General features: G+C 40.4%; 1 protein-coding gene across 12 annotated transcripts in view; it reads right to left on the bottom strand.

Annotated features, from left to right (window-relative positions):
* Window positions 1–15,417, bottom strand: part of cnot4b (CCR4-NOT transcription complex, subunit 4b) — a 176,195-nt gene that overhangs the window by 57,690 nt on the left and 103,088 nt on the right. For 7 of the 12 annotated variants that reach the window (XM_063058287.1, XM_063058295.1, XM_063058293.1 and 4 more), the window contains 2 exons: window positions 9,801–9,858; window positions 4,180–4,432 (listed from right to left, as the gene is read on the bottom strand). In XM_063058287.1, coding sequence (XP_062914357.1) covers window positions 4,180–4,432; window positions 9,801–9,858 — 311 coding nt within the window. Of the gene's footprint in view, window positions 1–3,774; window positions 3,829–4,179; window positions 4,433–9,800; window positions 9,859–15,417 lie in introns of all 12 variants that reach the window. The other 5 variants (XM_063058285.1, XM_063058292.1, XM_063058290.1 and 2 more) reach the window with 1 other exon arrangement.

Raw genomic sequence — 15,417 nt, 5'->3', positions numbered from 1 at the left:
TTTGGGTCCCTGAATAGAGATGAAGCAAGAGGTGAATGGGCAGGTGCAGCACTTGCTGCTTGCAGGGATAAGAGCCACGGGGGAGATCAAGGAGAGGGAAAGATGGACAAGGGAATCATGGAAGGATTGATTGCTTTGGAATGTGGAGGGGGGTGTAAAGATGTGTTTAGTGAAAGGATCCCACTTAAGATGGTAGAAGTCGGAGAGAATGATGCGTTAGATGCAGAAGCTCATGGGTGGCAGGTGAGGACAAGGGGAACTATCTCTGTTGAGGCAGAGAAGATGGGGCGAGGGCAGATATCCAGGAAATGGAAGGGATAAGGGTGTGGGCAGTAGCAATGGTGGAGAAAAGGAAACCCTGTCCTTTGAAGGAAGATGATATCACAAATGTCTTGTAAAGGAAAGACTCATCCTGGGATCAAATACAGCAGAAATGAAGGAACTGAGAAAAGGGAATGGCATTTTTACAGGAGAAGGGGTGGGAAGAGGTATAGTTAAAAGAGTCATGGAAATTGGTACGTTTATGAAATGTATCAGTGGACAGCTTCCAGATATGGAGACAGAATGATTGAAAAAGAGGAGGTGTCAGAAATGGACCAAGTGAATTTAAGGGCATTGGAGGCATAGTTGATGAAATTGTCAAGCCTCAGCTTGGCTGGTTTGAGCAGTATCAACGTAGTGCAGAAAGAGCTGGGGAGTAATACCTGGGAAAACTTGGAACATGTACTGTTACAAATAGCCAAGGAAAAGGCAGGCATAGCTGGGACCCATGCGGGTGCCCAAGGCTACATAGTTAAGCTTGGAGAAAGCGGGGGAGCCAAAAGGGAAATTTGAGGGTGAGGACGAGTACTTCCAGATGGAGGGTGGTGGAGGACAGATGGTTGGGTCTCTGCAACTTCTGCCATCTTCAACGAGATCACACTACCAAACACATCTTTACCTTCCCTCCATTCTCCATATTCTGCAGGGATTGCTCCCTCTGTGATTCCCTTGTTCATTCATCCCTCCCCACTAATCTTCCTCCTGGAACTCATCCCTGCAAGTGGCAGAAGTGCTACATTTGTCCATACACCTCCTCCCTTACCTCCATTCAGTGCCCCCATGCAGTCCTTTTAGGCGAGACAACACTTCACCTGCGAATCTGTTGGAGTCATCTACTATATCTGGTATTTCTGTTGTGGCCTCCTTCATTTTGGTGAGACCTGACGTACAGTAGACTGGGAGACTTCTTTGTCATGCACCTCCACTCCATTCACAAAAAGCAGGATTTCCCGGTGGCCAACCATTTAAATTTCTATCCCCATTCCAACATATTGGTCCATGGTCTCCTCTTCAGTCACAATGAGGCCACTCTCAGGTTAAAGAAGCAACACCTCATATCCTGTATAGGTAGCTTCCAACTTGGTAATTTTCCCTTTTCCCCTTCAATTCTTTAATTTTCCATTCTGGACTCTTACCTCTGTTCCTCATCTCCCTATCACCTCCCCTGGGGTCCCCCTTCCTTCCCTTTTCCCCCAATGGTCCACTCTATTCTACCATATTCCTTCTTCTCCAACCTTTACTTTTTCACCTGTCACTTCCCAGCTTCTTTATTCATCACACTCTGCCACCTGGCATCACCTAACACCTCACTTGTCCTCCTTGCCCCACCTCACCTTATTCTGGCATCTTCCCCCTTCCTTTCTAGTCCTGATGAATGGTCTCAGTCCAAAATGTTGACTGCTTATTCACTTCCATAGATGCTGCCCGACTTGCTGAGTTCCTTCAACATTTTGTGTGTATTGATACTGGGATACGGTTTTCCCACCTCGGTTGGATTTGGGGGGTGGGGGGGGGTGGTGGATAGGTGTGGAAAGAAGCGAGGAGTAGAGGGCTCAACACGGGATTGTGGCATCAGACATTTCAATGACAAAAGAAATCCTTCGTTCAGAGGCTTGCCTTTGTAATTCTCTATATCAGACCCACAAATACTCAGGCTTTCAGTATGCCCACGTTGAAGATTTATTTTTGGAAACAAAATTGGGAATGTTGAAAACAAAAAATCAGACATGACCTTAATAAATAGATAAATATTAAATTATCAAATGCAAGTAAATGAATGCTCTGCTCCAGTTCCTATTTTTCATGTTCTTTGAGAACTGCAGTTAAATAGAATATGGCTGGTTAGGATAATGCAATTTGAATGACAACTACAAACACTGAATATGGAAACAGCAAAGTCACATACAAGGACCTCCGTAATAGCATTACTTTGGTAGGCTAGAGATGAACAGTGGAGACTATGATTACAAACGGAGCAAAACTTCTTGAAAGATAACAGAAATGAGTGGTTATCAGCATCAAAAGTAAAAGCACTGAATAACCTTAAGCAGTAGGATGAGAAATAATCTGTTGCATGCTTGAAAATAATTCAGCATCTTTTTTCCACACATGATAGATGCAAAGAAACTGCATTAGAGCAGGGAAGTCCAAAAGTCATAGCACATAATCAAAGGGTGGCTATTACTAAATCCACAAGGAGGTTCCTAATGTGGAGAGTGGTGAGAATGGGAAACAGATTATTACATTGAATGGTTGAAGGAAATGGCCTGTGTACTCAATGAAAACTCCAGGAAATGAAAAGCAAAACTGTGAGGTGAAATGAGAAGTGGGAGCAAGTTCAAACAGAGCATAACGACTGAATTAAACTGTTTTGGTGAATCACCCTTTTCTGTGATATTTTCTCATTTGCTCATAGATACTCAACCTTGGGTTAATTTCCTACCTCAAGCTCCATACACAGACTATTAGTGCATCCATCGATTTCAGAACTAATTGAACTCCTTATACCACATGAACCTCTCACCTCAAGCCATAGGCCTGCAGCATCTCTGAAAGAGCGATCAATTATCTCAGATTCAATTTTACCTGGAGCTTGAAGGTAGCGTATTTCAGACATGTGCAAGCAAGATCCTCCCTTAACTATTGCTCTTCTCCCAAACCATAAATTTACAATTCTCTGCATAATAAATTATCAATATTTGGAATTATAGCGCCAATTTAACTCATCAACAAGCTGAATTGCAAGCAACTGAGGGGAATCTTCTTACCAAGATGTTCATACTGCACCCTCAAAGACAATGCTTCTTAACTGCATTTTAATGTTGTGGATATGATGGCCATGCAAAAGCTGAAGATAGCAGTGTTTCTCAATAGTGGGGGAAAGTCAGATTCAAAATACAAATTTCAGCATGGATCCAGATGCATAAAAATTAATAGAATATGGATTTAAACTGCAAATCCCTCCTACAAGAACTGTGTCAAACCCATGAAGCCACAATAATGCATACAGAAAAGGAGCTTTAAATTACACATTTGAAAACTCCCGCAGTCTTAATAACATAGAACAATGTAAGCAACAAAAATAGATAATGCTGGAATTACTCAGCTTGTCAGACTGCATCTGTGGGGGAGAAAAAGAGTTACTATTTCAGGTTGATGACCTATTGTTAAATGAACTTCATCAGCTTGGTAGCAATCTGATGTAGGGGGGAAAAACATGCCTTTCAGATTAATATACTGCAAGCAGAGCATCCAGTTTATCATGTTATCTCCTATGCAAGCGCTGAATTTCTTGAATTGGTTGCACAACGATTTGTATTAGCAGTAATTTTGCATCAGTGTTGACTCTAGTTGCCAGCAACGTAAGGTAATCTCATCCTAATTCTTCATCAAGGCAGTAATAAGTCAGCTGTGCTAGCAGAGTAAGCCCTTTTTAAGATACGACTGGCTCACCTGCAACTCTGCATGGGTGAAAACTTGGATTGGACCTCATTTTATAAAGTACATCTGCAAAATAAGTGCAGCACAAATAAAGTTTGTATTGCCTTCCCACATTTGCTGATCTTTGTTTAATCACAGCAGTTTACAGACAATTGGAAATCAAATTAACAGTGCTTTGCAAAAACAGACATTACTGGGTGAAAGAACACAACAGGTAACCTCCACTCATTCACTACAAGTTCAATTATAATCCAACCACCCGTTATGTCGTTCAAACCTCACACACATTCATGCTTTTATGCTGCTTCATCTCTTTTCCCAATTCATGGATTTTGTGCATTTGACATAATAAGTGTCCAAGTAACAATGTAGAAACATAGCCTCCCACATCCAAACATATACTCCAAAAGTACATACCTGATGTGAAGAGACTCTGTGGTTCTGGTGCTGTTGGCCAGTCATGTGTTGATGGTGATGAAGTGGGATATAACAGGCTATTTGGGAGAGGGTTGGGGTGTCTGAAGTTACTGTTGTCTGAGAACAGGGACTGGGATTCTGCTGCAGCACCCTCAAATGGAGACCGTGCGTTGTGATTGGATGAACTAATTGGGACAACTGGGTTGGGTTTTGTTAAACCTGGCGGTGGTGACGGTGTTTCACTTGGAGGAATCTGTAAACAGATAAAGTGGCATATTAGTATTTACATTATAGACGAGGTACCATTCATCAACTAAAATGTTAACATTATCACTGGCATACCAACCGATAGATACTGTTCAGTTGCACCCAACATTGAACCATTTACTCCATATGTAATGTGCTCAAGTTGAATTATAAATGACGATATTGGGATTTCATACAATCTCAAAAAGCTTGTTTTCTTAAACAAAAACACAAAAGTTGGTCAATCCATTCTACGTTCTAACTGAATGAATCATAATTCTTAATTATTTCTAGAGACATGTGAAATCAAGTTACAATTTCTGTTACTGAAAATTCATCTTTGATTCTTAAAAGGCCAAATACTGATTTTCATTGTTCTCACTTGCCTTGAATTCCTCAACAAGGATTTTTTAAAAAATCCTATGCTTACTGAATATTTTCAAGTGTCCCAAATGCTTCTTACATACGGGTGAATACAATTTTATACAACCACCATGGCCAAATGGTGCCAGTTTAACCAGAGGCACTGATATAATTACAATGAATCTGCCAAGACTAACACATTATTAACAATCAGCAAGGTCCAAAATGAAACATTTTGTCATTAGGCTTATGACTAATGACATATATGCAACATAACTTGATGCCTTTATCTTCTTAAAAACGTCCAGATTTCAGCTGAGCTGTAGTCTTAACTATGCCTGTTGACACCCCTAATCTTGGATTGATCCAGCCATCTTTTGTCATCAAAATAATGTGCCAGATCCAAAGTAGATATTTGCCATATCACGTTTGAGCTAATTCCATGTCAATTCACATGACTTGGACAACTTAACCTGATACCTTCAAATTTAGTGACTTAAATTCTCACTAAATAAGCTGTTTAAACAAAGTCTTAAAGAAATGAGTGACTATACATTGTATCCCACCATCCTGAACCTCTACTTCACAAGTAATCCCCATTGCAAGGTTCTATCTTCCAGCATTATTCAACATCTCCTAGGCTCCTATGTTGCCCACTTTACATTTCAGGAAAAAGAACATGTATTCAGATACAAGTCAATTAGCCAGGAAATGCAGCCTGCTGAGTGCTCACATACAGCAATTCTCTATTGCTGAGACCATAATTTCTAGTTCATTTTGGGACAAATTCCCATCTTTCTTCCAGGTCACATGAAGCAATTAGCGCAGGGATTCCTAACCCGGGGTCCAATGACCTCTTTGTTAATGGTAAGGGTCCAAGGCACAGAAAGGGTTGGGAACCCCTGATACTGGCAATGCTTCCAAATCAGGATCATTTCCTTACTTGATTAGCAAAGTCAATGTGGACAAAATTCATTGTGATAGTATTCATCTTTAGAGATTTCACCAAAACAATCAATCTAATTGTTGGTGCAAAAAGTCTGTTGTTCAATTTTGGAAAAGTTAGAATTGTGTATCTAAATGACTTGAGCAGTTATAAAAGTCCCAGATTCCTGCGTAAATTTAAAGGGCAATAGTGGAGTCACTTCATTTTGACAATCTCAGAAGCTAGCTCATCCAAAATGAAACAAAAAATCATTTTGTCACCAGAATCTTGATAAAGTACACCTAAAAGCACTCCCCTTAACCTATCACACTTCGCTCCCCATGATAAAACTAATTCAGACACCCAAATTTACAAATTTTTTTTAACTCATCTCCAATATTTCCTTGGACTCCAATTATTACCAATCTCTGGTACTTTTCACTCCAGAGAGAATCATTTATGTGCTATTATCATTGCTGCATTGGATAGTATTTTTAATCTTTTCAGGACTCCAAACTCATATCTTTATCACTCAGCATTTGAACATGAATTACCCTCAGTGGCTTATATGATTTGCACACATTTTAATCCACATCCAAACCAACTTTTACTATCTAAAAGTGCAAGATCCACATCAGCATGGAGTTTGCAAGACCAGAAGTTAGGAGCAACAACCTCATGGCAAATAATATGTGGGCATCATTTCTTCTTCATATCCAGGTCAAATTTTTGTAAACCTGCATAACAGCATTTTGAGAGCACCTTCAAAACTTGTGTTGTGAGCTGGCAGCAGAGCAGCATTGAGAGTACTAGCACTCTACCAACAAATATGACTAGATCTCAAATGCAAACCTTGTCACAGTTGTCCACATTCCAATAATGGGGAAAATGCTATTATGCTCCAACAGAAGAAAAATAACCTGAGATATTAAAACAATGCATAAGTTACAGAACAATATTCAAGGACAAAGCTGAGATAACCTTTGACTTCCATCTTAATTTTTGTACCCAAAGCCAGTCCTTTACTCTGGGACAAAAAGGTAGCACACTTTAAATTAGTGGTCGTCAACCTTTTTAAGCCCAAGATCCCCTACCTCAGCCTTAGTGAAAGGCAAGATCTACCCACTAAATCGTTTAGAGAAAAAACAACTCAGATTGTACTTCCAACTTGAGGCCTTTTATTTGGACTAATTGTATTTGAATTACATAAAATGCTTTTGTCAAACTTTCAAATAAATTCAACCAAGAAGACACCGTAACTAGCATATCAAACAGGCCATAGCTGTCTTTAAGAATATTACAATACTTCATACCTTTTGTAGTAACTCCTACTTTGAAAAAGGACCACTCGACAATTTCATGTCCAAAGGAACAACTTTATCTGGGACAGCAAAACCAATGTGGCGGAGGGGCTTATACACACATGGGCAGAAAAGACCGGAAGTAAAACCCCACAACCCCGGAAGCAACCTGCTTACAAACAGCTTTCTGTAGCAGGAGTATTGCTATATTACCATTACGCTAATTGGTATTAACTTATCTTTATAATCCTCACATTACAACACTTCTCCTTCTTTAAATTATAACATTCCCCAAATGTAAAAGAACTGGGAAACAAAAAACAGTGGTATCATTACCTTGCATACCTCTGAAACTTATACTAGTGTCTCAGTAACAGTTTACCAATACAAAACACCTGAAAAATCGTGGCAGATTCAACACTCAGTCTAACAAAGGAAACTGTCCATTCAAATATTCAATCTGTCAGGAGGTTTGCGAGGGCACTGTGCTGCATCAGATGAAAATTAAGAAATCTAAGTACAAGAGCTGTCGTACTGACAGACAGTCTCAAACTGGCTGTGGGTAGTTATGAGCCAAATTTCAGGGAACTAACAGAAAGTATTCAGCCCCAGTCATCACACTGAGAGCAAGAGTCAATTTTTATTCATTTATTTTTCGTGTTGAAATAAAATTAAATAATGAAACATAGAATTAAAGGTGTTATAATGTGAGCATTATAAAAATAAGTAATACTAATTATGATAGTATCTCTGGGTTGCGGGGTTTTACTTCCGGTTTTTTTCTACTGTGATGCATGGCGGGGGAGCTACACACATGCACACTGGGTAGAAAGAATGGAACTAAAACCCCGTAACCCGGAAACAATCTCTCTTTACAAACAGCTTTCAGTAGCGGAAGTATTGCTATATTACCATTAACCTAATTAGTATTACTTATTTTTATAATGCTCTCATTACAACAGTATTTATTTTTTATTTTTTCCGGGATCTACTGGGGAAGTCTCAAAGATCGACCGGTTGGCAGCCATCACTTTAAATCAAGATCTATTTTTCAAAAAATATATTTCAAAATTTACAGTGACTTAAAAAAAACAACTTCAATATATTTTAAATTTAGAAAACAAGGCAGTAAAATGAAAGTAGTTGTGGGGAATGAATACTTTTTTGAGCTAATCTACAAAACATGTCAAATCAAAAGAAAAATTCCAAAACTTGTCAACAATTTACTAAAAAATAAAAACCAAAATAGTGAGGCTGAAGTATTCATCCCCTTTGTAATTACCACACTAACTTGACTCAGGTGCAATACTGTATATTACCTTACCAACTCAGCCAGTTTGTTGATGTGGAAAATTGGAGGATCACCTACTTTCAGCGAATTCATAAGAATAAATACCCCATCTCTCGGTAAGGTCCAACAGTATGGTAGATTTTCAACAGACCAAACCAAAATGAAGACAAAAGAGCATTCAAGACAAGTCAGGGAAGTGATAACAGAGAAGCACAAATCTGGGGAAGGGTACAAGAACATCTTAAAGGCACTGAACATAACTTGGGGTTTAGTGTAGTCCATCGTGAAAAAGTGGAAAAAAATATGAAACCCAAACCATGCTGCCTAGGTCAGGCCGCCGCTCTAAACTTAGTTGCCTAAGAATAGCACTTTAAGAGAGGCTACTGTGATGTCATCTGTCACTGACTGAACAGCAGAAGTCAGTGGCTGCAACTGGCTACGCAATCTCAAAGGCTTTGCACAAAAAAGGTATTTATGGAAGAGTGGCAAGGAAGCAGCCCTGGCTAAAAATAGCATATCCTTTTCCGAAAAGACTTTACAAAGCATCACTTAGAAGATACTGTAAACTGGAACTTCTGCCTTTAACACTAAGTGGTACATGTGGCAAAAATCTAATTCTGTGCATCAATCAGGTAACACCACCCCTCCTGTAAAGTATGGTGGAAATAGCATCATTCTATGGGGATGCTTTTCAGTAACAGGTACGAGAAACCATCTACCCTCTGCCAGAAAGCTTAAGCTGGGGAGGAAGTATGTCTTTCAGAGGACAACAATTCAAGTACACTGTCAGATCAACCATGGAGTTGTGCAAAACTAATAGAGACTTATCCAAAAGGGCTACTGGCTGTATAGCTGTGGGAGGCGACTCAACCAAGTACTGAGTAAAGGGGGATGAATACTTTTGAACTGCTGACTTCTCAGTTTTTGAATTTTTAGGTTTTCATGCTTTATAATTTTCTGGGTTTTTCTGTGCTCTACTTTGAAAAAAGGAGCATGTGATTCATAAATAAAAATTCTCAGTTAAGTTGATCAAGATCCCTGGTTGTAATACTCAATTATGTGAACAAATGGTTGTGGGCTGGTAGTCTATCGCTGTTAACTTCATGAGGTGCAGGTGACAAATAATATTTCACCATTGAGTTGAGGATTGAAATTTTCTCTCCAAGGAAACTTGAAAGACAACTTTTATGAGCAGCAGATACTTGCAACTGATCCATCAAAGACATGCTCATGTGGTTCAAGATCAAATATTATTAGGCAAGATCTGGAAGTCTCCACATGTTTGCTTTTCAGTCTGGGAGAATGGAGATGAACTTGCTTGTTTGAAGGCATCACCTGGACAAGCATTCCAATACTTAAAACAGATTAATCATTCAAGGGATAGACATGGAAGTGGGAGAAAGTTTAAACAATAATAATAAAAAATGTAATTCGGTTAAAGCAAGGTATAATGAACAAAGAATATCTGATACAAAAATAAACAAATGTAACTCACCTGTTGTAAATTATCGCCATTTCCTAGACTGAGTGTTTCTGGTGGTTTATCCACCTGTCTGCAAAACAAACAAATTGTGACAAATTGATGATCTGATCTCACTTTTCCTTGTGCAAGTCTAATGAGTTTTTGTAGCTTCTTTAAAAGAAACAAGCAGTCAAGTTAGCAGCCACTGCTTACAATGGATCCCACCAACATTCATGAAAGCAAAATCAAAGATGAAGTAAAATAGAAAATGAGCAGGGATGTGCTATGATGCTCATACTCTTTGCACAAGTTAAAGCAGCCACAAAACTAACAGCAGTGCATCTGACTGGTTTGTAGTCTAGCATGGGAACTGTAAAAGATCAGAATTGATGGATGGGACAGATTACAAGTTCAGTAGCCCCTTTAACTTTGGGTACTTTGCCTTAATGGCTTCAAAACTTGCAGTTGATATTCCACGCTTTAAGGACAAATAGTTGCAATGTGGCACTGATCACACAGGTGACAAGACTTCTACAGTTGGAGAATGACCATTTTAATTCAAATTTTCTATTGCAGAATTTATCCACAGAATGGTGCAAGCTTTGCAGCTTTTCACAACACTAGGTCATCCGCAACTCAAGCTATCTAAAGAAACAAATCTGAAACTTAATTACAGAGAATATTTAGTTACACAATATTTTTCAGACATGAGCAAATGGAAGCATTCACAACTTCTCACAAATTTATATGGACAATATACAGTGTAATGCAACTACAACCACAAAGGAACTGAAATCATTCCATGCACGTGTAGAGTTGGAATGAGAAAAGGTATTGCACCAACGTTAAAGCAGCTTAATTTAGTCCTCCAGAACAAAACACAGATGATTAGGATCCTGAGGTTATTTTTTTAAAAATCAAAGATTATAAATAGTGCCATTCAAAAATATTACTAAATTGACAGCAAAATTACCTCAATCACAGCAAGTGTGGGGAGGCCAATCTTTGACCTAAAACCTCAGCAGCTCCATGAATTGAGTCCGACAAAGCCATGTTCCTTGAGATAATATGAAGGGAACTTGAAATCGAACAAAGACGAAAAATATGCAGACGCTCAAAATCCAAACATGTCAGTCCTGCTGAAGGATTTCGGGCCGAAATGTCGACTGTACTCTTTTCCATAGATGCTGCCTGGCCTGCTAAGTTCCTCCAGTATTTTGTGTGTGTTACTCAGATTTCCAGCATCTGCACAGTTTCTCTTGTTTGTGATTGAACATACACAGTGTTGGAAGAACTCGGCAAGCCAGGCAGCATCTTTAGAAAGGAGTAAACAGTCGATATTTCGGGCCGAGGCTCTTCATCAGGACTGGAATTTCCCCCCCCCCCCCCGCCAACCTCGAGCCCTGATGAAGGGTCTTGGCCTGAAACATCGACTATTTACTCTTTTCCAGAAGCTGCTTGCCTGCTGAGTTCCTCCAACATTTGCGTGTGTGTTGCCTGAAAACAACAACCTTAAAGCTGGAGCTCTGACACTAGACAGTTGTGCACAGTGACATGATGTGATGCAAAGCAAATATGCATGCTTATATTTGGGCTGCAAGGGTATAAGCCTACAATTTCTTGGTAGTCCCATACATGAAAAGATGCCACCCCAGGAAATGTGCTGGAGAACTGCCAAACATGAACACTAATGATGCTGTGACCCCAAGAAGGGAGCAAAAACAATACTGTGGTCAAGCATGAAAGCCATCAACATATTGCTTCAATGACTGCCCAACTGTGATGTATTCAAAGTTCTGTTTAACGATGTCAACTCTGAAAAGAACGTTTACTGAAAGATACAATATCAATTTTTGTTTCAGCTCCAGGGTGAAAACTGACCCACTAGGATGAGTGCAGTTGGATAAAGGGAGAAGATACACACAAATGTGGGGGCTTGACAGATGAGAAAAAATTGCATCAGGAGGTTCTTCTGCCTTTTTGTTGAACCCCGTGAGATAAAGATCCAAGAGCACCGCCAACTTTTAGGCATCTATTTTTCAAGTGGGAACTATGTGCTCTAGGAGGCTTTATCAGCAAGTGACACAACGACCACATCTAAAACCTTGTTCTTGGTCTAGATCAACTTATCAACTCCATAGTAGGTCTGACGCACTAGCTCCAAGAACTGGAACTTTGAGGGCTGTCCAAATTTATTTATGATTTCAATCAAAAATGAAACCCAAGATATTCCAATTGCAAACAACAGGAATTCTGCAGATGCTGGAAATTCAAGCAACACACATCAAAGTTGCTGGTGAACGCAGCAGGCCAGGCAGCATCTCTAGGAAGAGGTACAGTCGACGTTTCAGGCCGAGACCCTTCGTCAGGACAGTCTTGACGAAGGGTCTCGGCCTGAAACGTCGGCTGTACCTCTTCCCAGAGATGCTGCCTGGCCTGCTGCATTCACCAGCAACTTTGATATCCCAATCAGCACATTTTTTGTGACATGTCCAACTGAGCCTTCAAGAGGATCAAAGTTTATCTGAGAACTCTTAGTTGTCAGAGAAGTGTAGTATTTTGTTGGAGATCAAGACTACAGACTGGCTTGCTCCAAAACTTGTATGGTTATAGAAGTACACCCTATCCTCATTATATGCTTCTTCAGACTATGCGGATTCACAGTTATGCCAGGAGCACTGCTTTCCCACCAATACAAGTCACGTGCGCATGCCTCACAGTCTCACTGTTGGGACAAGGAGCACTGCTTTCCTGCCAATACAAGTCATGTGTGCCCGCCTCACAGTCTCACTCCCGCTAGTCTCGCATTGGTTTTGGCAACGTGTGGATGTGTGATCTTACGCTCTTAAAATTTTGTTGTTTTACCTACGGTGCACTGATTTTGTACCTGAAATATTTAACTATGCCTCCTAAGCGTCCGATGTCAAGTCCTGGGCCATCAGCCAAGCAGCAGAGAACCGCTTTAACACTTGAAAAAAAGTTGGAAATTATAAACAGGGTGGCGTCGGGTGAAGGTAACACAGCTCTGGGACGCTACTTCGGCCTGGGTGAGTCTGCGATCAGAAACGTAAAGAAAAATGCTGAGAAAATAAAAAGTGCAGTGATTGATTCATCACAAGTGTCTTCAAAGATTGTTACCAAACTGCGTAACCTGATTATGACAAAAATGGAGAAAATGTTGAGTTTGTACATTGAGCATGAAACAAAGAAATAAACAACACTTAGTTTCGATCATCTTCGTGTGAAAGCTTTGGAAATTTATGGTCGCCTTTGTTCAGAGGCTAGTGAGGAAGTGTCAAGTGATATTGTTAGTTTTAATGCAAGTAGGGGATGGGTTTCTAAGTTTGTTAATTGTCACAGGCTTCACAACTTAGCTGTGCGTGGTGAGGAAACTAGTGCTGACCACGAAGCTGCTGAACTCTACCCTATGCAGTTGCGGGCTTTGATAGCTGAGTTAGGCATCACACCAAAGCAGGTGTTTAATGCAGACGAGGCCGGGCTTTTTTGGAAGCGTATGCTGAAACACACTTAAATAAGTAAGGATGAAAAAACTGTGTCAGGTTTCAAGGCAGCAAAGGATAGATTGACTTTGCTTATATGTTCCAATGTCGAAAGAGACTGTAAGATGAAGTCTCTCTTAGTTTACCATTCACTAAACCCCCGTGCTCTTAAGGGCTTGAGTTAGAATATGCTTCCTGTCCACTGGGCAGCTAACAAGAAAGCATGGGTCACTGGTCAAATCTTTGAAGATTGGTTTGCTAATCATTTTGCTGTTGAGGCTGAACGCTACTGCTGGGAACAGAATCTTGCCTTTAAAGTTCTTTTGTTGTTGCTTGACAATGTGCCAGCCCATCCTAAACATTTGGACAGCATTCATCCTAACGTAACAGTGCGTTTCCTGCCACCTAACACAACATCGTTGATTCAACCACTTGACCAAGGTGTGATATCCACATTCAAGGCGTATTTTTTTTACGGCGAACCATCTCTCAGATGCTGCAAGCAACAGATGATTTTGAAAATCCCGGGAGTTTACCAACGGTGAGGGAATGGTGGAAGTCCTTCAACATCAGACATGCCATCAACAACACTGATGAATCCTGGAAAGAGGTCAGGTCTTCCACTCTCAATGGAGCATAGAAATCAATTTGGATGGAGTGTGTGTGCACCCTCAAGGGGTTTCCTGCCTCCACTGCAGCTGTTCAGGACACTGTGGCCCTGAGCCGTAAAATTGGTGGGGAAGGATTCTCAGATCTCAAGACTGCTGACGTGGTAGAACTCCTGGATTCTCATGATGAAGAATTAAGTGTGGATGACCTTCTGCATTTAACTCAGACTGAAGGTGATAACGATGAAGAAGAAAGCGTCGAGTTGCAGGTGAAGGATTTTACGGTGAAGCACCTGGCAGAATTTTTTAAGGCTGCAGAACACTTGTCACAAATGGCGATGGATATGGACCCAAGTTTAGAATGGAGTCAGCATTTCAGTCGTTCCCTGCAGTCAAGCCTTCTTCCCTACAAGCAAATTTTTGCTGCAAAACAAAATGCTGCCAAGCAAACAACCTTCACAACTTTCTTTAAACCAGTGTTATCTTCTGCTGCCGGCAGTACTGAGAGTTCTGAGTCTTCCTTCACCCCTTGCTGTCTTTGATGATCCTGACAACACACATCCACCTCATCCACGTAAAGCTGCACGACACCACAACAACCACTCATCTCCCGGAGCGAACACACCCGCCACTGTTGGTGAGTACTGTTAACTTTCTATGATTTATTACATTGAATATTACCTTAAATTGATGAAATATAACCCTAATGCTGCCTTGTGGTACTGCTTTTGTGTCATATTGGTATGAAAATGTGAATAAATTACAGATAAGACATATTTAGGAAGCCTCCAGAACGCATCCCTATTTTCTCCATTTAAATAATTATTCACATTATGCGTCGACTTTGAGGAACACATCCCCTGCATATAACAAGGATAGGGTGTACTCTTGATGGAAATGGGAAATACAATTGTCTTCTTTGATTAACACCATCTCAAGAAGATGCATTTATCTTCCACATCATGCTTTTGATAACAAAATGTACTTCTGATTTCAAAGTTGTCAAAACTCATTGGAAGTGTTGAGTGAACTCTCGCAAGGCAGAAGATCCTGATGGAGGTAAGGCTCTGAAAACCTGTGCCAACCAACTAGCAGGAGTATTCAAGGGCATTTTCAACCTCTTACTGCTATGGGCAGAAGTTCCCACTTGCTTCAAAAAGGCAACAATTATACCAGTGTCTAAGAAGAATAATGTGGGCTGCCTTAATGACTATCGTCCGGTAGCACTCACATCGACAGTGATGAAATGTTTTGAGAGGTTGGTCATGACGAGACTGAACTCCTGCCTCAGCAAGGACCTGGTCCCATTGCAATTTGCCTATCGCCACAATAGGTCAACAGCAGACGCAATCTCAATGGTTCTCCACACGGCTTTAGACCAACTGGACAACACAACACCTAAGTCAGGATGCTGTTCATTGACTATAGCTCAGCATTTAATACCATCATTCCGACAATCCTGATTGAGAAGTTGCAGAACCTGGGCCTCTGTACCTCGCTCTGCAATTGGATCCTCGACTTCCTAATCAGAAGACCACAGTC

This window comes from Mobula hypostoma, chromosome 9 (genome assembly GCF_963921235.1).
Source record: "Mobula hypostoma chromosome 9, sMobHyp1.1, whole genome shotgun sequence".
NCBI classification, from domain to species: Eukaryota; Metazoa; Chordata; class Chondrichthyes; order Myliobatiformes; family Myliobatidae; genus Mobula; species Mobula hypostoma.
This window is presented reverse-complemented; position numbering and strand designations above follow the sequence as displayed.